This window comes from Amblyraja radiata, chromosome 28, assembly GCF_010909765.2.
Source record: "Amblyraja radiata isolate CabotCenter1 chromosome 28, sAmbRad1.1.pri, whole genome shotgun sequence".
NCBI classification, from domain to species: Eukaryota; Metazoa; Chordata; class Chondrichthyes; order Rajiformes; family Rajidae; genus Amblyraja; species Amblyraja radiata.
This window is the reverse complement of record NC_045983.1, coordinates 2,840,736-2,866,467: the sequence shown is the minus strand read 5'-3', so window position 1 is coordinate 2,866,467 and position 25,732 is coordinate 2,840,736. Positions and strand designations below refer to the sequence as shown.

The window sequence follows — 25,732 nt, the reverse complement described above, 5'->3', positions numbered from 1 at the left end:
TCCACATTCCTGCATCTCACAGCCCCTTGCCCTCATTTCCACATTCCTGTATCTCCCAGCCCCTTGACCCCATTTCCACATCCCTGCAAGTCCTAGCCCCTCAATCACATTTCCCATCCCTGCATCTCCCAGCCTCTCTCCCCATCACTGTAAATCCCAGCCCCTTTCCCCACGCAATTAGACCACCACACCAGTCCCCTTCCTATATCCTATTTCCCCCCCAATCTTCTACTACCACCAATCTCCTACTCCTCCCCCAATATCCTATTTCCCAATCACCTACCCCCCCCCCCCCAATCTCCTATTCCCCAATCATCTCCCACATTCCGACCCCATCTCCTCCTCTCCGTCCATCTCCTCTCCCTATCCCCCTCCCTATCTTTCTCTGCCCGCTCCCCTCATCCCCCTCCCCCCCTTCATCCTCCTCCCCCTCCCCCCCTTCATCCTCCTCCCCACCCTTTCATCCTCCGCCCCTTCATCCTCATCCCTCATCCTCATCCCCTTCATCCTCATCCTCATACCCCTCCCCGCTCCCGTCCACCTGCCCCAAGCTCCGGGTTTTGTTGCGGCCACGGGCCAGCGGGGGAGCTGGGCCGCGCAGTCGCAGTTCGCGGTTGCAGCGTTTTTGCGGGCGGGGAGGGAGGGTCGGTCGGTGGGTGGGTGCGGGTGAAGGATCGGATCGGAGAGGAGCTCGGACCGAGCCGGGACAGGAGAGAACAGAGACGCGGGGAGGCAGGCGGGCGGACGGCGGAGTGAGCGGCAGCGGAGTGAGCGGGAGCGGGAGCGGCCCGAGGCTGAGCGGAGCGGGAGCAAGATGGCGGCCCGGGGGTCGAGCCCCTGCCCGTCGGGCTGACGGCGGTGAGTGCGGGCAGCCGAGCCCCGGGCCACACGCCCCCGCTTCCACTCGCCTGTTGGCGGGGCGTCCGGGCTCCTATCACTGCATCTCGGGGATCTGTCGCTGCGTAAGGTCACAAACCTGGGCCTAGGCTCAGGCCCAGGCCCCAGGCGGCTATGGTAACGGGCAGGCCCGGGGAGAGGGGGAAGGGATGGAAGGGAGCGAGCGAGCCCATCCGAGGGGGGAAGAGTTTGCCGGATGGCTGAGCGCCTTTGCCAGGGGGAAATATGTTCCAATTATGCGATCCAACCCCCTGTTACGTGAGCCCTAGTTTACAGATGTTTCCAGGGCCTGTTGTTTATGTTCAGTTACTCTCACGCCACCTCATTCTTTTTTTCTTCATATGTTGGGGGCGGGGGGGAGGAAGCGATTTCTAACACAATTAAAATGGGCCATGCCCTTCCTCATTATCCTCTCGTCTCCGAATTTCCATCATGTCAGCCCGAGAAATAAGCATCTTTGTATCTATTTTCATGCTACTTATTCTGTTGGAGCTCATCTCTCATTTTTCATTATGTTCTGATTTTTAATTTCTCTACGACATAGATTGAGCCATGATTAACCCCTTTGTAGTCTCTTAGCTGGTGGATTGCCTGCAAGACACTTTTATTCCGTGGGCCAGAGGGGCCTACTATGCACACTCCCTGTGATCCTACTTCTTGGGTGTCATTTTGTTCATTGGTATCTCTTCTGTCGAAAAAATGATGTTCCCAAGAAAAAAACGAATTTGGACTATTTTTTTTAACCCTTATTTCAATATATGTCAAAATTGTGTTTTTTCACGCTTTGCCTTATTTCTTGGGTTCTGTGAATTTGGTACTTGCAATTGAGTCTTTCTTAGTAAAGATACACAAAAAATCTACTAAATTAGGACCATATCATCTTCAACTCTATGAAAATCACCAAGCTCTGCCAGAGGTTTCACAAATTTGTTACGCTGTTGCATCAGTTTGATTGGCTTGACTTTGCCGATTCCTTTGAAGGCACTTGTTGAGTCGCAGCCTGAGAACGCATGCAGTCCAAGTAATGCTGAGCAGTATTCTGAGGAGGACTGCTTTGTAAAATGGGTGACATCTATTAGCCTTTGCCTGTTGCCTCTCCCTGTGTCAAAGAACACTGTGTCGTCTTGAATGCCGTTTGCATAGTGAAGTAGTATGAAAAATATATCGTTGTCTGGGCTTTTGACTTGTACGTGGTCATATCCTTGCTTTTTGCCATAGTTGCAGTATAGGATGACTCGCAAGTCTGTTTCTTCTTGGTTTGACTTCAGGGATTGAATCTCAGACTGCAGTGTCTCTTTCCCATTCTGAGAAGTAAGAAGTGTGGCCTCTCCTTCCTTAATGAAGATCACCTTCCTTCCATGTAGCCTCTTTGCCATGTCATGCTCACTCCACACATCAAGAAGAAGTTCAATGAGCTGTTTCTTGTTCTCATCATTGGTCAAGAACTGCCTCCAATCTCTTGTTTTTTTGGTCTTTTCTCCTTTGATTATTCTCTTCTCCGCACACCCACGCCGTGTCCATTCACTTGACTTCACTGAATCTGGTTTGTACATATCGATACTGAAGACTACATCATTAGATGACAATGCATTGAAGATTTTGATGCCAATCTCTTTGAGGTTTGCAGGAATCTCTTTGAGAGTAGAATGCAGCATTGCCATCATCTACTATCAATGTGTTGTTACTGGCAGGAGGTTGTGAGTTGTCTACATCTTTCAATAGGTAGTGTAGGCCCTTGGATTTATCAGTCTTTGTAAAGAAGTTGTCTGATGTACCAACGGAGTAGGGTACAGGGGTCAGAGAGTACTTCATAATCTCCCCTAGATTGAGGTGACTGCCAGAACTTTGTGCTTTGACCATCAGTTGAAAAGCAATATCTCCTTGTTGCTTGTACTCTATAACCTTTCGTTCAGATGTTTTCAGCTTCACTCTTTTCTTTGTTTCTGCCATGGTTTTGAGCCTCAGATTCTTGATGGGTTCGGAGAATGCTGTCTTTTTCTCAAGTCGTTCTCTGGTGAACTTCTCTTTCTGTTCTTTCCCTGTGGTAAGGACCTTTATGACATCTTTCTCAACTTCAGCCGGAACACGTGCACCAGAAGAGAGTACATACAACCCAGTCTTGTCATCGACATCAAAATGATTCAGGAAGCTCTTTATAGCATCAATGGCTTTCTTTACACATGCCTCACTTTTCCTTATCTCAGTTGGTTGTTGATCTCTGTGTTTGCTTCCATGATTGGTACCAGAAGTCATGTCTGCGAGGCTGAGAGTTGCAGAGAGAAAGTGTGCCCTTTCTGTTGAAGTTTGAACCCATCTCTGATAAGCACTGTGATTCTCCAAGATGCCAGAGAGCCCAACAACACTACCACCACCTCGAGATTTGCCATGCTTCGTGATCGTCTCCATCGTTTTGTCAACAACACATCGGTTTCCTGGTATGAACGACCTAGCGACACTGATGGCACCTCTTTCAAGGAAAGCCAGGACACCGGGATGTGATTCTTTGATGTTTGCCAAGAACACAGCAAGATAAGTCAGATAGCGGGAGTAATTGTGACCACCAAAGGTGAAGAGATCGGGCATAAGAAACAGACAGTGCAAGTACAACGGAAAGTTGTTCTCTTTCACAGACCTAATCAATGAGAGAGCAATCCGCACAGAATCCATGTACGACAACCAAAATTGTGCAGTCTTCCCGAGAGATCCCTTTTCGAACATCAGCTTTGAAGCTCTCATACGGCTCCATCAATGTGTTGAGATCTGCATTGGCCATGACTTCAGCAAGTTCCTGCTTTGTTGACGATCGGATTAGCTCTTGAAAGATGCCCTTTGATTCCTCTGATATACCGGACAGCACCGCATCTTTTTCAGCCGTAGACAGGAATTCATCAAGAAGTAGCCTCTCCAAGCACTCCACCATCGTCTTGTGGCAGTGCAGGCTTCTGTCATAGTTCTTTCCTGTCATAACACCTTTCATAGAACCAGCAGACATGAGTCCCGATTCCATGAGGACATCCTGAAGTCCAGATCCTTCCATTTTCTTTCCAAGCATTTTGAAGTTTGCACAAATGACATGAAATGTGCCAATCAACACAATGTGTTTCTTGTACTTTGCAGGATGACTCCACATGAGAGGATATGCCTTCATGCAGACACTCAAGTCGAATGTTGTAATTACATATTCTTGGCCAACCTCATGACTTCTTCAGAAGCTCGTAAACACTCTTGAACTGTACTAAATTCCGTGATGGGATGTTTGATCACAGGATAGTAGTCAATTGTGGTCACATTTGAAGGCACATCACCTGTTGCTGAGACAAATCCAGCCCAAGCTGGAAGCTCTTGATCTTTCTCACTACTCGCTTTCCGGGAAAGCATCCATGCCAGATCTTTTCTTGTACACTGTTTGAATGCTTCATCCCCATCATCACGCTTCCAGTGCTGCACACGGAAATCTGGATTTGCTTTCCGGTTGATATAGGGTGATGGAAGAGGGCCTCAAGAAAGAGGGCAAAATGTGAAATAACACAATTTTATCATAGATTGAAATAAGGGGTTAAAAAACATAGTCCAAATGAGGTTTTTTTCTTGGGAACATCATTTTTCCGACAGAAGAGATACCAATGAACAAAATGGCACCCAAGAAGTAGGAGCATGTGGGGGGGTGCACGGTAGGTCCCTCTGGCCCACGGACTATTTGTTTTGTTCCACCACAACGCCATTAACTTTTATCCCATTCTATTCAATGGTTCTTTAACAAGTCAATTAACTACAGGAATGGATCAGTGATTCTTTTGAACTCTTTGAATTATTTTGATAAGGAAATGAACATTTTGCTCATTATTTTAGGTTTGAACCACCAGGGCAGTCATAGTCATACAGCTTGTAAACAGGTCCTTCGACCTAACTTGCTCACACCGACTAATGTGTCCCATCTACATGTAGTCCCACCAGCCTGGGTTTGGTCCATACCCCTCCAAATCTGTCCTATCCATGTGCCTGTCCATTTTTTTCTTAAACATTGCTATAGTCAGTGGAATGTCAGTGAAACTAACTCAGTGGAAGCTCGTTCCATACAGTAGTAAATTGCAGTACAATATTTTACTTCGATCTTTTTGTAATAACGGTTGATTCACATTTGTTGTTTTTGCATATTAAATATTAATGTCTTACTGGGAAAAAAACAATGTTTGTCTGTGACCATCTGTGGAGAGTTAATGTTTTAGATTGTTGACATTACGTCAGAACTGTGAGAATTGTTTACAAGGGTTCCTCGACCACACTGAATCATATATTGCCCATTTTACATATAAAACATTTATTTCAAAATTAAAGTAATACTTTTCTGTCTTTTTATTTGAATAGAATAGGTTTATATGTCCTTGCATTAAGGTTCATCTGCTAGTTGCAAGACCTCCAAGGTTGTTATTTCAAGATTACTCCTTGTGCCACTTAAGGCGGATAAGTCTCTAGGACATGAGAGGATCTAAGCCAGGTTATTGAGAGAGGCAAGAGAGGAGATTGCTGGGGCCTTGACAGAGATCTTTGTATCCTCCAGCCACAGGCAAAGTCCCAGGGAACTGGAGAAGAGCCAATGTTGTTCCTCTGTTTAAGAAGGGGAGGGCGACATGGTGGCGCAGCGGTAGAGTTACTGCCTTGCAGCGGCAGAGACCCGGGTTCAAACCTGACTTTGGCTGCTATCTGTACGGAGTTTGTACATTCTCCCCGTGACCACGTGGGTTTTCCCCAGATGCTCCGGTTTTCTCCCTCACTCCAAAAACGTACAGGCTTCGGTAAAGATTGTAAATTGTCCCTAGTGTGTAGGACGGTGTAAGGGGATCTCTGATTGGCACTGACTTGGTGGGCCGAAGGGCCTGTTTCCGTGCTGTATTTTTAAAACTAAAACTAAAACAAGCCATAGGGACGAGCCAAGACATTATAGGCTGGTGAGCCTTGTATTAGTGGTGGGAAATTATTGGAAAAAATTGTTAGGGACAGGATCTATTCATATCTGGAAAAGCATAGACATGACTTACAGCTTTGTGCAGGGAAGATCATGTTTACAAAATTGACTTTTTAAGGAGGTAACAAAGATAATTGAAGATAGGGCAGTGGATGTTGCATTCATGCCATGATCCCTCAGAGCCATATAGAGTGTCCAAACAGGCAATTTGCTCCAACTGGATTGTCTGAAGTAGGGTTCTGAACTGAAACGCCATCTGTCCATTCCCTCCACAGATGCTGTCTGACCTGCTGAGTTTCTCCTGCACTTTGTATCTGTGTACATATATGTTACCTGAATTAGAGTGTATAAAATTAGCTATATGGAGAGGTTGGGCATACTTGGAAAGAATGACTGCGGTGGGACAAATCTTTTATTATGTTAGTTGCTTTTCTGAGGCAACTTGAGTATAGATGGAGTCAATGGTGCGGTCTGTGTGACGGACTGGGCTACATTTACAACTACATGTAATTTCTAGTGGGCCTGGGCAGAGGTGTTCCCAAACTAAATAGTGATGCAACTCAACATTATGCATACTATGGTGCATCTATAGAAGTTTGTTAGTCACTGGAAACATGCCTAATTTGCCCAATCTCTCAGGAAGTAGAGGTGTTGGTGTGCCTTCCTGGATGTCGCATCAATGTGCCTTTCTATGTTCTAAGTTATGATGAATCTTTCTAAAACACATGTTTGGTCACAAGTGGAGTATTCTGTCCAATTTCAATCAAGTCCCATTTGACTGCATTTTCACAATATTCCTGCAAATCTTTCTTATGCATGTACTTGTTCGTGTATTTTAAATGTTATTGTGCCTGCCTCAAGTGGAAGTAGAGTTGCTGTCGGTACTTGAGAAGTGTCTTGATGGGCACTAAATTCGCTTGCTCTGCACATCTCCTTTGAACTTCGCCCTTCTCATGTTAAAACTATGCCGTCTAATATTTGATATTTCCATCCTGAAAAAAGTTTCTGTGCTGTCTACCCTGTCCATGCCTCTCCAAATTTTACATATAGACATTCCCCGACTTACATAATGGTTATGTTCCGTAAACCCTTATGCAAGTCAGATTTTGGGCAAATCTGAATCATCTTAAAACTGGGTAGAAACAAAGAGCTGCAGGTGCTGGTTAATACACAAAGTGCTGGAATAACTCAGCGGGTAGGGGCGCATTTCTGGAGAACATTGAGTTTTGGATTGGGACTCTTCTTCAGACTGATTCAGTCTGTTGAGTTACTCCAGCACTTTGTGTCCTTTCAATACCACCGACACCGAAGGGATGCACTCGGTCACCGCAGGACTCCCTCTCCTCTCATCAACTGCTGTATCTTCCAGTCAGTCTTTGCTTTGTCCATCCATGCTCTGTTGCTGCCTTCTTCCCTGGAGTCACCAACATCTTCCGCGGTGAAGCATTCTCCAATCAATGAGGGTGAGGAGGGAGGGGGAGTGCACAAGGCAAAGGGAGAAGCGGCAGCTGGTGAGAGGGGGGACCCCCACGGTAACCGAGCGCATTCTTTCAGTGGCAGCTGCCAGAAGAAAGTGCTGTCGGCCAGGGGCTACAACGTGAGCCGCAACAACAGCTCCATCAACCGGATGGTACGGTAGCTGGTGAAGCAGGGCTCGCTGGTGCACCGTGTGGGATATGTCGGCGACTCGGCCGGGAGATAGTATTCTCCACACTGATCTTACTGTCCTCCATGTCCTTTTTCATATAAAAAGATGCAAAGTGCTCATTTAGTATCTGGCCTACATGACCAGACTCCAAGCACAAATTCCCTCCTTTATCCGTAAGCAGTTCTACCTTCTCCCTAGTTACCCTCTAGGTTTTAATCTAGGTATAAATAGATCTTAGATTTTCTTTAATCCGACTCACCAAAGCCATTTTGTGGCCCCGTTTGACCCTTCTAATCATCTACTTGAGTTCTTTCCTCCTTTATATATCTCAAATCCCTGTCTGATTCCATCTTCAAACCTTGCCTGTGTTTCTTTTTGACCAAGTTTACAAGGTCTTTTGTCACCCAAGGTTCCCTTACCATGCCATCCTTATTTCTGCTTTATCAAATATTCTGAACTTTGTTCAACTGGCCTTTAAATGACTCCCACATGTCAGACAGGGACTTGCCCAATAACAACTATTCCCAGTGTACCATCCCGAGTTTCTGCCTAAAAACAATGTATTTTGCCGTGCTCCAAATTAGTACCTTTTTACAAGGTGCATTCACCTTCCTATTCAGAACAATTTCACTATTCACTGTCCTGACAAAAGGTACCAGGTCAGAACCGTTTCTTCCACAGATACTGCCTGCCCTGCAGATTATTTTCCCCCCTGTTTTCTTTTTTCCGCTATCGAGCAATTGCAATTTTTTTATTTTCATCATACACACGGTTTTCACCAAACCCGTGAATACCTTTCAATTCAAACTGCAGCTGTTGCTTTGAAAGAGAACCTTTAAAAGGTGTGTTATGCTTTCAAGACTGCAGTGGATGAAAATAGCAAAATTAGACATTGATCATGGTAAAAAATACCGTCTGCTGCAAAAATCATCAATTTGTTGCAATTGAAAAATCCAAACATGGGCAAACTATAAATGTATGGACAACTGAATTAATGAAAATAAAACAAAACTGCAAATACTAGAAATCTGAAGAAAAAAAAAACATGCTAGAAACACTCAACACAAGGCAGTATGTAACAGTTAAAATTTAATTCTGCAGAGACTTCAGTAGAACTGGGACTGTGGGAAGTTGGCTTGAAATTGCTGAGTGGTGCTGCTTCTCTTGAAGAGGGTTAAGGTGGAGCCTGATGGGATCTACCATTGAGAGATTATTGAGAGAGGCAAGAGAGAAAATTGCAGAGGCCTTGACGAAGATCTTTGTGTCTTCGCTAGTCACAGGTAATGTCCCAGAGGACTGGCAAGCATTGTTCCTTTAAAAATGGATGTCGAAATAGGTTATATACCAGCGAGCCTCAAGTGAGTGGTAGGGAAGCTATTTAAGATAAAACGTACTTTGTGATAAAACGTACTTACTTTTGAAAGAGAAAGGGCTAATTAGGGTCAGTCAGCCTGGCCTTGTGTAGGACAAGTCATGTCTTACAGACTTGATTGTGTCTTTCGAAATGACGATGAAGGTGAACGAGTATCTATACTTTTAGTAAGACATCTGACAAGGTCCCTCATGATCTAGAAGATTAAGATGCATAGGATCCATGGTGACTTGACAATTTGGATTAAGAACTGACTTACCTATAGAAGACAGTGTCGTGGTAGAAGGGTGTTATTGTGACTGGAGGTCTGTGCTAGGACCTCAATTGTTTGTGATAGATATAGATGACTTGAACAAAAATTGGTTAGTTAGTATGTTTGTAGAAAACACATAAATAGTTGAGTTGCAGACGGTGAGGAAAGTTGTCAAAGGATACAGCAGGATGTAGATCGGCCACAGAAATGGATGGAGAAATGTCGGATGGATTTTAAGGCATTGTTAAGACTTTAAGCCAAGTGTGAAGCATTGAGCTTGGGAGGTAAAATGTGAGGGGAAAGTATGCAGTTAATGGCAAGGTCCCAAGATATGGGATCCATGTCCATATCTCCCTAAAAGCAACAATATAAGTAGATAGTGGTAGAGAAGGTATATAGAATGCCTGCCTGCATTGGTCAGGATGTTGAGATAAGAGCCAGGAAGTTGGGTTGCAGCTTTACAAAGCTTTGATTAGGCTGAATTTGCAGTACATGAAATCCTCGTTATAACGGACGTGGGAGGGGAGAGGGGGGGGGGATGGTGTTCGTTATTGTTGATTGTCTGAGTAATAGAGTATCATTGTATAGATAGTAGAAACAAACCACTGCAGATGGTGGTTAATACACAAAAGGACACAGAGTGCTCGGCAGGTCCAGCAGCATCTCTGGAGAACATGGATAGGTGACATAGGTTGAGACCCTTCTTCAGGCTCGCGGTCCGGAACTGGGCCTGAAGAGTTGACTGCCCTGGCTTGCTGGTAGCCGAGGGAGAGGTGAGGATCAGCAGAGTTATTGGTCGCGGCCCGCGGGTGGCTAGAGTGTGGGTAAGGGGCGGTGGCAGGTGCTGTCTATGATCGGCTGAGCAAGGGTTTGGCCTTGAAGCAGCTGGCGAGGCGGTGCAAGCCTGGTTTGGAGGCGAAGGTCGGTAGGTCTGGCCTGGAAGCGGCTGGGGATGGCATCGTTAGCCCGGCCTGACTGAAGGTCAGTTGGACTGGTCTGAAAGCAGTCAGGGTGGTGGCGCGGGTCGGCGGCTGCTTCAGTGGTCATTGACACTGCATCTCCAGGTGCTGCTGCTGGTCTTGGTCTCGTGGCCGTCGGGTGTGCGGAGTGATCCAGTGGTGGGTCTCGACCAAAAACATCACATACCAATGCTCTCCAGAAATGCTGCCTGACCTGCTGAGTTACTCCATCGCTTTGTATCCTTCATCATTGCACAGGTGTCGGTCATTGCATGTCGATTTCAATTCCCTCCACAGTATAACTAGCAGCCTGTGTTCTTAAAGAGACACAGGTGTCTGATTACGGTGGGGACTCCGTCCGCTATAACCAAAATTGTTATAAAAAGGTCTGTAATAACGATGGTTTACTGTATTGTGTGCAGTTCTAGTTGTCCCATTTCAAGGAGGAAGTGGATACTTTGAAGAAGGTACAGAAGAGGTTTGGTATTGGTTTATTATTGTCACATGTACCAAGATACATAGAAACATTTTGTATGCATGCTATCCAGTCAAATCATACCATACCTGAGCATAGTCAAGCCATACCCAAGGTTTACTAGGATGCTGTCTGGATTAATGGGTATTAGTTATAAGGAATGGTTGGACAGACTTGGATTGTTTTCGTTGGAGGCTGAGGGGTGACCTTGATAGTTCATAAGATGATGAGAGGAATCGATAGGGCGGACAATCGGAACCTTTTTCCCAGGGTGGAAATGTCAAAGACTAGAAGGCATAGCTTTAAGGTGTGACGGGGAACATTTTAATGGAGATGTGTGGGGCAGGATATTTTACACAGAAGGTGCTTGGTACCCAGAACACGCTGCCAAGAGTGGTGGTAGAAGCAGATATAATAGTGGCGTTTAAGAGGCTTTTGGATAGGCTCATGAATATGGGTGGATATGGATCATGTGCAGGCAGAGATTAGTTTAACATGGCACAAACATTGTGGGCTGAAGGGCTTGTTTTTGTGCTGTAATGTTCTATGTCCTTTGCTATCTATGACTCCCAATTTGAATATCATCTGAAAATCTACTAATCAGGCTACCTATATTTTTGTATATTGTAAACAACAATGGTTCCAGCACTGATTCCAGCGATTCATCCATGGTTATAGATTACAGTCAGAAAAATGCACATCCATCACTCTCTTTTGTCTCCCATCACCAAACCGCTTTTGGATCCAGATTGCCAACACATCTTAGATCCCTTGTGCCTTAACCCTCTAGACCAGGGGTGTCAAGCTAGTGTCCCGCGGGCCGGATGCGGCCGCGAAGAGGTCCGATCCGGCCCACGGGATTTCCCCGATGCCAGAGCGGGCTGCAGCTGTCTGCGGTGCCAGATCAGACTGCATTGGCACGATCCGGCGCGCATAAAGACGCGTTTTGCCCGTGTCCTAAAATGAGTTAAAATGCGTTTGACACCCCTGACCTAGACTAACATACCATTTGAGTTAATCTTGTTAAAAACCTTACTGAAATCTATAAGTCACTGTTTTTCTCCCTTCATTGATTTTCTTAGTTACATTCTCAAAAAAGCACCAGATGTGTGAATATGATCTCCCATGCTAACACCTAATCTGTCTCAACCTTGCCAAGTGAACACAAATTTTGCTCCTCAGAATCAGTAACAGCTTAACTACTCAATGCACTGGCCTGTAGTTTCCAGGCTTATTTTTCTACTCTTTTTGAGCAAGAGTCAAAATTATCTTTCCTCCAATCTTCTTCAAATTCACCTGTGGCTAATGGAGATATAAACCTCAACAGACTTTTATGCCATGTACCTGCACCTGACACGTGCTTCCTATTTCCTGACCAAATCTTCAATGTCCTTTGTGTCGGAAAGAACTGCAGATGCTGGTTTAAATCGATGGTAAACACAAAATGCTGGAGTAACTCAGCGGGACAGGCAGCATCTCTGGAGAGAAGGAATGGGTGATGTTTTGGGTCAAGAACCTTCTTCAGACTAGTCATCCTGACCCAAAGGGATCCCAATGATCCAAAAACTGAAGCACCTCATCTTGCAACACCTTCTTCACCACACATTCATCTGTCCTATCTTCCTTTATCTGTTAGCATGTGGCACAGGGATGTGCTCAAAATACAACTGCTTTTCAACTTTCTACTTAACTCCCTAAATTCATTTTGCAGGTCTACATCGCCCTTCTTACTGTTTCATTACTACATGGAGCACGACCTCTGGCTGCTAATCCTGCATATCATACAGCACAGAAACTGGCCCTTCGGCCCACCATGTCCCTGCTGATCATCAAGTACCTTTCTATTCTAATTCAATTTTCTAGCACTTGGTTCTAGGCATTGATGATTCAAGTTTTTGTTGTGATCATTAATTATTGCATGAGTACCTCCCCCGACGCCACTCACTGTTCTTGATTCCAGCCAATCCCTGGATGAAAAAGGTATGATTGTAGCCTCTGGAGTATTTTTCCTCTGTACATTGATTAATATTTATTAATTAATGAATTGGAGTTTAATGGATGCACTTCAAGCACAAACAGAGTTTTGGTTTAATTTATAAATTGCTAACAACGTGTTGCTGATGGAAGTATTGATTTTCATGTTGAAATGTCTGTAACTGTGTGAAGCGTAACATGAGAGTGTAACTATTCGTGGTGCATGCTCTGTACTGATAAACGGGGTAGAGGGTGGGTCAAATAAAGGCAGCACGTTTATTATGAATAGTAGGGCTCTTGGGAGTATTGAGTAACCTTGGTGTGCAGGCCCAAAGATCCCGAAGCTGGTGGTAGGCGAAGAGAGCATTTTTAATGTTTGCCTTCATTGGCTAGGGCATTGAATACAAAAGCATGGAGCTCTTGGCACAACTTTATAAAACATTGAAGATAGACACAAAAAGCTGGCGTAACCCAGTATGTCAGTCAGCATCTCTGGAGAAAAGGAATAGGTGACGTTTCGATCGAGACCCATCTTCAGACTGAGAGTCAGGGGAAAGGGAAACAAGAGATATAGAAGGTAAATAGAACAAATGAATGAAAGATATGCAAAAAGCAACGATGAATGATCAAGGAAAGGTGGAACCCTCAATGGTCTATTGTTAGCTGTGGGGTAGGTGATAACGAGTTAGACAGACAGAGAAACTAGTACGATGACTAGGGTGGGGGAGGGATGGAGAGAGAGGGGATGCAAGGGTTACCGGTAGAGCAAAGCGGACTGATCACAGGTGTTCGGCAAAACGATAATCCCAGTCTGCACTAAGATTGGTAGGTGATCAGCTGATACATAAAATGCAGTCTGGTTGCCACATTACAGGGCGGACATGTTTGCACATATGTGGACACACCAGGTTGTTTCCTGGGGCGGAATGTAAGGAGATACTGGATAGCCTACCTTGTTTAGGCTGGCGGTTCGAGGATTTGGGGGGAGGGAGGGGGACATACCTGATTAAAGTCAACATAATTAGCAGCGGTGTGGGTACGGTAGATCATCAGCTTTTCCCCAAAGTCGATGTATCCAGGACTGATACTTGCAAAACATTTAAGATACATCTCGGCAAACATTTGAATCACCAAGGCATGGTAGTCTACAGACCAAGTGCTAGAAAATAGGATTAGTACTGATAGTTGGCATAGACATGGTGCCCTGAAGGGACTTTTCCTGTTGTATTTGACTCTGACTCTATGTGTATTTGCTGGTCAGAACAACAGTAAATCGGTGAGATTAGTTCCTCATGGTGAAAGATAGTTGGGAAAAGATGATTAGCACGGAGATGTGGACAAAGCTAATGCAAGCTGAGGTGGGACATATGGCTGATGGTTCTGGTTTTTTTTAGGTGTTCTTCTGGAAAGATGATGACATGGTGGCTTGATTCGCAGGATGCACTTGAATGACTGACACTCCAAAAAATGTCAAGTTCAGGTTACCCCTCCGGGCAAGGCCCCTTTGGTGCGGATGCGACCCGTTACCCTGCTCATGCGATTCAGTATACCTTCTCCAGTGGCAGGCATCAACAGGTAGGTTAAAGATTTTATCTGAAATAGCAGGTGCTACAGCCTGGATTGTTTTTTGTTGTTGCAGGTTTTCATATTGAATTAATTAAGTAGAATATATACTCTGTTATCTGGCACACATCGAACTTGATAGATGCTCGTTAATCCAATTTGCGATTACCCCAATATGAGAGCCTGCCACTGCCTGACAGTCGTTTGGCTGCTGCTTCGGAAGTGCTGATTAGTGGAGAAAACTGCTTAGTGTTGTGCTGCAAGACTGAGATTTTACTGTCATGGTAGACCTGCGTGGGTTTTCTTCAGGTGCTCCAGTTTCCTCCTACACTCCAAAGACTTATAAGTTTGTAGGCAAATTAGAAACATAGAAAATAGGTGCAGGAGGAGTTCATTCGGCCCTTCGCGCCAGCACCGCCGTTCATTGTGATCATGGCTGATCACATTGGCTTGGTAAAATTGTAATGTTTAGGATAGTGTTAGTGTGCGGGGATCGTAGGTCCGTAGCCTTGCCAGGTCATCTGTTTGCCGGAACAACAGAAGACACATGATAATGATACAACAATACACCTCTGATCCATTAACTATACCTCTCCAGTCTTTCTGAGCTCCATGTACTACTAGATATTTAAATTAAAAAAACATTAAATGTAAATTAAATTTACCGACTGGAGTGGGGAAAGAGGGAATAACCGGAAAGGAAATGGCCCTTTGATTATGTCGGCTGCATTTCTGAGGCAGCATGAAGTCTGGATGGAGGAGGAAGGCTGGGCTACATCCACAACTTCCTGCAATTTCTTAGTCTTGAGGACGGCTATTAATGGGTAGAGAGTTCCAAACCAAGCTGTGATGCTTCCAATGGGATGGTTTCTAGGTTGCATTTGGAAAAAGCTGGTAAGTGTCATTGGAGAGCTGCCTTGGACTTCTGAGGAAGCTGAGGTGGTGTGCTATCTTAGCCATAGCTTCATCGCGGATGTCCAGGACAAATTGTTCATGATATTTACACCTCGGAACACATCTTTTAGTGTACATAATAATTGAATATGAAATTTGTTGTATTATAGGATTAAATAAAAGCCAACAAAGGGTAGGGAGGGGTTGTACAGCTTTGAAGCAGGCCTTTTGACGTACTGAGTCAGCACCCACCTTTGACCATCCATTTTACATGAATCCTATTTTTTATTCTCTGCATATCCTCAAACTCTCTTCTCCCTACCCCTGCTACCCAAGATTCTGCACACGTACCAATTTACTGAGGCCAGTTAACCTACCAGCTCACACATGGGAAACCCACATTGTACCAAAGACATTGTGAGACCTCGACAGACCCCAGGACCAAGGTCTCTGCCACTGTGAGGCATCCGTTCTACGAGCTGCAGCGCTGTGTTGCTCCAGGAAGTCTCGGGAGCACAAGTCTGTGAAAACAGTAACACATAAAGGTCACACAGTGCTGAAATAACTCAGTGAAATAACCCTTAGGGTTTCGGCCCGAAACATTGACTATTTCCTTCGCTCCATAGATGCTGCCGCACCCGCTGAGTTTCTCCAGCATTTTTGTCTACCTTCCTGCAAAAGTTAATGCTTTGGGCAACTTTCCCACAAAGTTAAGGGTTAAACTCGTTTTTTTCACATAACGATGGGTGCTTTAGGAACCTAACATCTTCATCAACCAGTGGAGACCTCTACCTTCAGGAGCTGCCAGAACACAATGGGCAGGGTGTCAGTGTTTGACATCATCGTGAAAGTGGTTCCTCAGAGTGCTCTGGTTTCTTCCCACATCCCCAACATGTAGTGCAGTGCAGGCTAATTGGCAACTATAAATTATACGACCGTGGTGGTTAATCAGAATTAAGGGCAATTAACAGGCAATTAAGGGTCAAGGTTGCAGGGAAATACATGAGGGATGGAATGAATAGAATTGCTCAGAGCCAGCATCAGCTCCTGGACCAAATAACTGTGTTTGTCGCAAATAAAAAACAAAATAGTATCTTTATGGATCTTTTGAATACTAGTACAATGTAGCTTCTCTATCCGTTAGGTCAGTGGTTCTCAAATGGGGGTACGCGTACCCCTGGGGGTACGTGAAGGCACTCCAGGGGGTACGTGAGATTTTAAAATATTTTTATATTATATTATATAAAAATAATAGATTTTTGCGCTGGTTATGGGGTACTTGGCTGAAAAAATATTTCACATGGGGTACATCACTGAAAAAAGGTTGAGAACCACTGCGTTAGGTTAATGGGAAATGTGGTCCTCATCACGTTACCTGCTGTTTTGGCTGCAAGCAGCATTACAAGTGTTTAATTATTCAGTTGCATGCCATGCTGATTAATACAAAATCTGATTGAGGGCTGTTATTTTGCAGGAGTTTGCAGTTCCAGATTATCGTTCTCACCTTCAGGATTCGCAACTCTTGCAGCAACAGCAGCATCAGCAACTCCGAAGACGACCTTCCCTGCTTTCAGAGTTCCATCCAGCCTCTGACAGGTTAGTGATTTTTAACTTGCATTTAAAGAATTGTCCTTTTTATGGTTCATTTTTCTTCTTGCTGAAAGGAAAATTGTTTAATAATTTAAAAAAGTACTAGGAATATGTGATGTGGCCTATTGCTGCTGCTCTGAGAATGTGCTGGGCTGAGGACAGATTATCAAAATGGAGGCCCAGGATTATGACTAGACTGCCATCCTGCCAATGAAGACAAGTGAATGCACCCTTGGCTTTCTCTTCCTGCACTCAACAATCAGCTCCTTGGTCTAGTTAATGACAAAAGCAGGATTTTTGTTCTAGATTATATAATAGAAACATAGAAAATAGGTGCAGGATGAGGCCATTTGGCCCTTCGAGCCTGCACCGCCATTCAATATGATCATAGCTGATCATCCACAATCACTAATCCTTGCCTGGCTTCTCCCCATATCCCTTGATTCCGTCCGCTAGCCCCTAGAGTTCTATCTAACTCTCTTTTAAATTCATCCCGTGAATTGGCCTCCACTACCTTCTGCGGCAGAGAATTCCACAAATTCACAACTCTCAGGGTGAAAAAGTTTTTTCTCATCTCAGTTTTAAATAATTACATTATTGATCTTCCTCCTGTACTCTGTACTCGTACCAAGTTAACTTTCTCAGCACTGCCTCCAATGTTGGCAAGTCCATCCTTAATAAGCTGACCAAAACTCCATGCGATATATCCACACGTGCTCTCGCCAAACTTGTGTAAGGAGTAAGACTTATGTAAGCTTTTCACTGTACCTTGGTACACGTGACAATAAACTAAATTAAACTTTGGTACTGCATTCCCAAGCAATGAAGATTTACCGGCTTCTGACTTTATCAACAAAATAACCTTGTTTCATATTATATTCTTTTGCCAATTTTTTTCCGCTCTCTTAACCTGCTACATCCCTTTGTAGACTTTGTGTCCTTTTCGTAATCTCCATACTGACTCTTATGATTGGACAAAATTATGTCCTCAAGGGTTGTAATTCCCAGATTATTCCCGGTGACACTTGCTAGTGAGGGTTGGAATAGAAAGATGGCGATGGGTGAGTTCGGGCAGGATTTTTGATTTTTGTACCATCTCTTCAGGGGCAGTGGGTGGATGACCTGTACAAGGAGACGGGTTACGCCTGAACTGCAGGGGAACCAATATCCTGGCGGGCAGTTTTTCCAGTGTTACTCGGGAAGATAGAGATTGGCAGGGACCAGGATTCTTCCAGGGACCAGGTGGCGTGAGGCAGGTGGAAGGCTGGAAGTTGATACAGAAGTCAATAACAGTAAGTTCAATAGGCAGGAGGACGTCAGGGAGTCAGGATGCTATGTCACCAGGCTAATAAAGATGAAGACATTTCCATCAGAGCCTCACCAATTTCCTCCCTTCTCATAGCACCCCTGGATAGATCCCATCAGGCCCTGGGCTTTATCCACCTTAATCTTTAACTTCCTTCTTCCTGTTACAAATGTTTCAGAGTATTAGCGCACACCTCCACTAACTGTACAGAATCAAGGAATATAGGGAAAAAGCAGGAACAGGGTACTGATTTTGGATGATCAGCCATGATCATATTGAATGGTGGTGCTGGCTCGAAGGGTCGAATGGCCTACTCCTGCACCTATTTTCTATGTTTCTATCCTCCACATCCTTCTCCCTGGTGATTACTGACAAGAAGTGTTTCTTATCCATGGCTCCACACTTACATTTTCCGTTGGTTATAATAATAATAATAATAATAATATATCTTTTATTGTCATTGCACGTCAGTGCAACGAGATTTAGTGTGCAGCTCCACTGATGTCCAGGAAAGGTAAATAAATACAATACATAAATAAACAAGCTGAATTGATTGCCGTGACCATCTGAGGGAGACTGTCCAAAGGGGGTGGGTGGGGGGGCACTCATTAGGGCCGGTTCAGAGCCGCTATAGCTCTTGGGATGAAACTGTTCCTGAGTCTGGAGGTTCGGGCGTAGAAGGCCTTGTAACGTCTGCCGGAGGGAAGTAGTTGAAACAGACCGTGGCAGGGGTGTGATGAGTCCTTATGGATGCTGAGGGCCTTCCTGAGGCACCGCGTGTGGTAGATGCCCTCCAAGGCTGGTAGCTCTGTCCCGATGATCCTCTGCGCTCTGTTGACGACGCGCTGAAGAGCTCTCCTCTCCGCCTCCGTGCAGCTGAGATACCACACAGAGATGCCATACGTTAGTATGCTCTCTGTGGTGCAGCGGTAGAACGTTGTCAGCAGCTGTTGGGGCAGACCAGTCTTTTTTAATGTCCTCAGGAAGAACAGTCGTTGCTATGCCTTCTTGACCAGCGCGGCGGTGTTTGTGGACCATGTGAGGTCTTCTGAAATGTGAGTGCCCAGAAACTTAAAGCTGGACACTCTCTCCACACTTTCCCCATAAATGGAGATTGGGTCGTATTCTCCAGAATGGGACCTCCTGAAGTCAATGATCAGCTCCTTGGTCTTGGAGGTGTTTAGTGGCAAGTTGTTATTGGCGCACCAGTCCGCCAGGTTCTGCACCTCCGCTCTGTATTTTGTTTCATCACCGTTGGTGATCAGCCCAATCACTGTTGTGTCGTCTGCAAACTTCACGATGGTGTTGGTGTCGAATGCAGGGACACAGTCGTGAGTGAAGAGGGAGTAGAGCATGGGGCTTAGTACACAACCCTGTGGTGTGCCGGTGCTCAGGGTGATGGTGGAGGACAGGTGCGGGCCCAGTCTCACTGCCTGCGGTCGCTCCGTGAGAAAGTTCAGGATCCAAGCGCATATCGGTGAGCTGAGGCCTAGCTGGTGGAGTTTGGTGGTGAGCTTGGTGGGGATGACCGTATTGAATGCAGAGCTATAGTCAATGAAGAGCATCCTCACATACGTGCCCTGTCTGTCCAGGTGAGTCAGGACAGTGTGAAGGGCCAGAGAGATGGCATCCTCTGTCGATCTATTTGCCCTGTATGCAAATTGATGGGAGTCCAGTGAGGCAGGGATGCTGGATTTAATATGGGAGAGGACCAGCCTTTCGAAGCACTTCATGGGGATTGGAGTATTAAGGGGACTTGCTCTTTTCCTTGCTACCCTTTTGCTTCTAATATGTGTAGAAGATTTGGGGATTTTCCTGAATTCTGCTTGTCAAGCCTTCATGACTCTTTTTACCCTCCTAACCAGTTCTCTCCTATATGCTCTCTCTCAACTTCCAAGGATACCAATTGTCTATATTGACATATGGCTCCCTCAATTTCCTTTGTCAAACAAGATTCCTTAATCTTACCCTTACAGGGACATGCTGACTCTAAACTCTGACTATTTGGCTTTTCAACACGTTTTTTGCATTCTCTCCAACAACTGCTCCAAAGGCTACTTTTACCAGGTTCTGTATTGTAGAATTGGAATCAGCCCTCTCCCAACATAAGATCCTGACTCTAGTTCTTTTCCATGACTACATTAAAATTCTACACGGGCTTGAGATTATTGATTTGTCTACTCAGTTCTTCATTGAAGAGACTAATTCATTTGGGAAAATTATTTGTTTTTCAGGCCTCAAGAGAGGAGGAGTGGCTATGATCAGTCATACCATAGCGTGGCTGGCCAGCCTGATCACGATTCACTGGAAACCAAACGTCCACGACTTGAACAGGTACCTGAACCCCACTTTCAGCGTGCTACAGTACTGCCCCTAGTGCACCCTCTCCCAGAGGGGCTTCGAGCACCCACAGAGGTGAAGAAGGTAAGTGCTGGTTGATAGAGTAGGCAGCACTATAGATGGTGTATTCATTTAAAATATATAATCTTCGAGCCTATATGTATGCAACTCAGTGAAATAAGCTAAAACGTGGAATTACGCAGTTGTTATTTCGTTAGCACCTGGGAAAAATTACCCTTTTAAGTAGAAAAGCATTCAACAAAATATTTGGGTCCAAGCTTGGTGAGCTAACTTGCATTGTACGTTTGGGTGGATCTGAAGGACTTTTAAAATATTTTCAGCTTTCAAGTGCTTGTGTTTTTCCGTTTTAACTGAGTGAGAGTAAGCTTGGATTGTATAGATTTCACAGATTGTTTCAAATAATTTATTCTGTTGGTTGTTGGCAGTAAATTATTATACTAAACAACTAAGCGTCATTCTTTGTAATGCTCCAAGTATTTCTTGGCATCCATGCAGGTGTAGATTGGCAAATTCCCCTTTTCTTTTAATAGATGCATAGTACTGAATCTTTTCCGGCTTTTCCTTGAATAATTCTCATGGCTTTTGTATTGATTTGCCTTAATTTTCTGTTTCGTTCATTTTATTAAATCATAATCTCAGCCTCGTAAAATTGGCTTTTTCCCAGTTTGGAACATTTTACCCCAATCTATCGTCATCCGTTTCCTGTGGCAAATTTATGGTAATTATATCTTTTAACTGCACTTACCTTTGCCCTGGGTCTCAGCACTAAGTCCAATGCTGCCCTCTCCCTTGCTGGTCTTGCAAGGCACTAATTAAAATTGTTCTAAAGCCTATACTTTTAAGGTGTTCAGCTCCTTGTATAGTTTACCCTGTAGATTGGAACTGTTCCAATTCATGTTAAGAAAGTTAAAATCTTTAGCTATCCCTTTGTCCTGCCATTTTCTGCAAGCATGTTGGTCTTGCCCCTGTTGAGGTGCAACCTATCTGGCATATAGAGCTCCAGCCTTCCCCAGGAATGATAATATAAATCTCCCCCCTTGCTCTAAGGGCTCCTGTTTTTAAAACTTAATAGTGCTAAATATCATAGGATAATACATAATTCTCATTGAGTGTGAGTGTTAGCTGAATCCAGGGAGGCTTGTGTCCTGAAGCTTTGTTACTAAACCTCCGAGATAGCACTTGTAGATAGAATAGAGCTAGACATTTCAGTTCAGAACAAGCTCAAAATTTCAATCCATGCCTGTTTTCTCGCCATTTGAATTTTTATAGCTATACTAGTAAGGGTCTAATACCAAGGTAGAGACTCAGGAGACTGTAGATGCTGGAGACTGGAACAAAAAACAAACTGCTGGAGGACCTTAGTGGGACAAGTAACACTTTATGGAGTGAAATGGGCAGTTGGCATCTCAGGTCAAGAGCTTTCATCTGAAGAAGAGTCTCGACTGGAGATGTTACCTACCTATGTTCTCCAGGGATGCAGCCTGACCTGCTGAGTTACTCCAACACTTGTTGTCTGTTTTTGTAAATCAACATCTGCAGTTCCTAGTTTCTACCCTTCATCTGGACTGGATAGGGAGGGGAGGTAGCCAGTATAACGAGGTGAGCGGGCGGGACAAGAGATGGCAGGAGACTGAGATGTGATAGATGGTAACATAGGATTGCAGATGATGGATATTTCCATCCTTCTCTCCTTCACCCGAATCCATCAACAACCCACCTCTCCTCACCTGGGTGCACCTTTCCCTTGCCAGTTCTTGCCCCAGCGCCCTCGCCTCTCTATTCAGGCCATCTCCTCTCCATTCTTTCAGTCCAGGTAGATGATCTTGACCTGAAACATTGACAAATGCTGCTGACCTACTGAGTTCCTTCAGCAGTTTGTTGTTTACTCTGAAGGCAATCTGGTCTGGAAGGTATAGTTTCCCCAGCTATGCAACACATAAACAGGACCCTCAGCCCAACTTGTCGATGTTGACCAAGTTGTTCACCGAGCTAGTCCCGTTTGCCTGAATTTGCTACATCTTCCTCCAAATCTTTCCTTTCATGTTTTTAAACGTTGTAATTGTACTCTCCTCTATAGTTGCCTCTGGCAGCACGTTCCATATATTCACCACCCTCTGATCCCATTCAAATCTTTCCCCTCTCTTAAACCTGTGTCCTCTCGTTTGAGACTCTCCCACACTGGGGGAAAGACTGGACATTCACCTTATCTATGTCCCTCATGATATTATGAAGCTTTGAGGTCACCTCCTGTGCTCCAGGGAAACAAAACCCTAGCCTATCCACACCATCCATCTTGTTTCTCAAATCCTCCAGTCCCAGTAACATCCCCACAGGGACCCCCACTTTCCAGTTTAATAACGTAAAAGTTTAAAATTTCCAGTTTAAAAATACAGTCGGTGCAACTTTCTATATACAATCTTATAAACGTGATTGAGTATCTCAAAGTTAAAGATTTTTGACATAACAGATTGAGGGTAGGGCAGTGGGGGTTGTCTAAATGGACTTTAGTAAAGCAATTGACATGATCTCTCTGGTAGGCCGATCCAGATTTGTGAGAAAGTCTAGGCCCAGAGGCCATAGCCTCAGAATAGAGGACATACCTTTAGAAAGTAGATGAGAAGGAATATCTTTAGTCAGAGGGTGGTGATTCTGTGGAATTCATTGCCACAGACGGTGATGGAGGCCAAGTTATTGGGTGTTTTTAAGGTGGAGAATGACAGATTATTGATTAGTACGCATGTCAGGATTTATGGGGTGAAGAGGGGTTGAGAGGGAAAGATAGATCAGCCATGATTGAACTGGGGAGCAGACTTGATGGGCTGAAATGGCCTTATTCTGCTCCCAAATTTTATGAATTTATTAAGTCACTGTATTCATGATAAATTGATAGGTCAGATCCAAAACTGACTTGAATCTTAGGGTAATGGTGGAATTCAGCATCTGAATGAGAGGTTACATTTGTGTTTCATGATTCTGCTCATTTTGAACAAAATGACTTCAAGGTCAGTGTGACCACTTGCGGTAAGCATCTGACTCCAGAACGGGCTTCTTGTGTACCTTGGTTAAGCACCAGAAGATAGTAAAGGTACAGTTTCCATGGATCATTGGGCATGATTATGTGGAATGGTGAGAAGGGTTACTGTGATGATTGTTGCAGTGTTGGTGGTGTGACTATCTTACGACCTTTAATTCTTAAGTTTTGCACATCAAGGTATCATGGAATCTGCCATGATGTCTCACTGTCCAGACCTGACCGCAGAGTGCAATCTGTTGCATGGGAATAGACCAATATTGAACCCAGGTTTAATTCTGATCTCCTGAGTGATGTGGATATATGATGGTTTCAGATTCCTTACAGTGAGGAGCATTTCAGGTGGGTAAGGCCATTAAGAAAGCTATCGAAACACTGGGTTTATTGGTAAAAATTATGGAAATGTGAAATACAATGGTGTATCTGTATGATTCTTTATTAAAGCCACCATTGTATGTATTCAATGTTAAACTCAACTATGTAAAGATTATTGATGGTATAACACGATAACTCTGGCCTGGTATGAGGATGTGAAAGTGGAACGTTCCCATTAAATGGGTTGATGAGATCATTTGATAAGAGAGGCTTAAAATTTAATTGGGATATGGAGAGAGAATAGAAATTTACTTTCTGGTTGAGAGTGTGAAGCTGAATGGGAAGGTGGTATAGATAGACAGTAAAATCTGAGGGGTTTAGAATGCAGACCTGGGGAAATATCCACTTGTATGAAATGACATTGAATTTGCAGCACTGAGACAGCACTTGACCCAGTGAGTCCATAATATATTTTATGCTTCACAGAAACCATCTTTTCTGCCAAAGTCTATGGATTCTGCTAATTCCTCTGTTTTCACAGCTTCCCGTCAAATGCTTCTCAGCAGTTCAACTCCGCTTACTCTGCGTGAGTGAGTTTCACATTCTCACCACTTTGGTAACGATGCTCTTCCTGAATTTCCCCTTAGATTTATCAGAGACCCTCATAGATTTGACCAGCATTTTGTCTATCTTCAAATCAAAACTTTAATAATTTTAAAAGAGCTAGCATGTCGCTCCTCAGCCAAATCAGTTTCTTGATGGGTAGAATTCTTGATTAACATAGAACAATGCAGCCCAGTACCCGGCCCTTCATCCCACAATGTCCGTGCCAAACATGATGCCCAGTTCACAAATCTTTCCAGCCTGCACATAATCCATATCCTTCTAATTTCTGCATTTCATATCTGCCTCCACCACCGCCCCTGGCAGCACGTTTCTGCCATCCACCATTCCTTATAGTAAAAAAGAAACTTGCCCCACACATCTCCTTTAAACGTTGCCCCTCTCACCTTAATACTATGCTCTTTAGTCTTTGACATTTCCACCTGGGGAGGGGGGGGGGGGGGGAGATTCTGACTCAATCCAATCTATGCCTTCTATCAGGTCACCCTTCAACTTCTGAAGTTCCAGAGAACAGAATCCAAGGCTGTCCAAACTCTTATATCCAATACCCTCTAATTCAGGCCGCGTTCTGGTAAATATTTCTTGCACCCTCTCCAAAGCCTCCACATCCTTTTTGTAATGGGGCAATCAGATCTACACATAATGCTCCATATGAGACCAAACCAAAGTCCTAGAAAGCTTTAACATGAGTACCTGATTCTTGTACTCAATACCCTGATCTATAAAGGAAAGTATACCATATTACCTTCTTTACCACTCTACCGGTGTTGCACCTATCAGGGAGCTATGGACATAGACCATAGTGATTCTGGTATTATCTTCCGTAATTTTTTTTCTGCATTTCCAGATCTACATTTTTAGTTGTTTACCGTAATCCTAAGGCTTTTTACATTTAAAATCACTGCTTTTCAATTCAATTCCCCAGAAATGTACAAACACTTATTTATGGCCTTCATAATCTGTGTTATTAATTTCAGGTATTTCTATCTATGACTCAAATTCTTCCTTTCAAATTTATCTGAACAAGTCGGACTCTTGTTCCGAGGAGTAATGCAAAAGTCTAATAATGCAGATACTGGAATTTCAAAATCAAGACAAAAATGTCTTCTCTGCATAAGTTGCTTGACCCGTATAATATTTCCAGAATTTTATAGACTTTTTTTCATTTTCATTATCCCAAAGAGTATTTGGGTTTCTCATTATTCCTACCCAATCCACTAGTGTATACTTGCCTACATTAAACTTGGTCTGCCAGTTATATTGCCAGTTTTATAATTATATTAATATCTTCCCAAGTAAGAACTACATATCCTGGAAACACAACTAAAATTCGAAACTAGGCATCCAATTTCTGACTTCACACTGTTTCTATAAATTGGGGGCAACAATCCAAACGTTGATCTAGTTTATATCAGTTGACGCAAGAAACTGCAGATGCTGGCATCTTTTGTAAAATATAAATTGCTGGCGGAACTCAGCAGCTCGTGCAGCATCTGGAGGGAATGGA

At 44.1% G+C, this 25,732-nt stretch overlaps 1 protein-coding gene across 3 annotated transcripts in view; it reads left to right on the top strand.

The window, feature by feature from the left end:
* The first annotated feature begins 628 nt into the window (after nucleotides 1-628).
* Nucleotides 629-25,732, top strand: part of ncor1 (nuclear receptor corepressor 1) — a 180,616-nt gene continuing 155,512 nt past the window's right edge. For 2 of the 3 annotated variants that reach the window (XM_033045581.1, XM_033045583.1), the window contains exons 1-4: nucleotides 630-858; nucleotides 13,936-14,116; nucleotides 16,473-16,594; nucleotides 20,129-20,318. In XM_033045581.1, the coding sequence (XP_032901472.1) occupies nucleotides 14,009-14,116; nucleotides 16,473-16,594; nucleotides 20,129-20,318 (420 nt within the window). In that variant the 5' untranslated portion in view covers nucleotides 630-858; nucleotides 13,936-14,008. Of the gene's footprint in view, nucleotides 859-13,935; nucleotides 14,117-16,472; nucleotides 16,595-20,128; nucleotides 20,319-25,732 lie in introns of all 3 variants that reach the window. The other variant, XM_033045584.1, reaches the window with a different exon arrangement.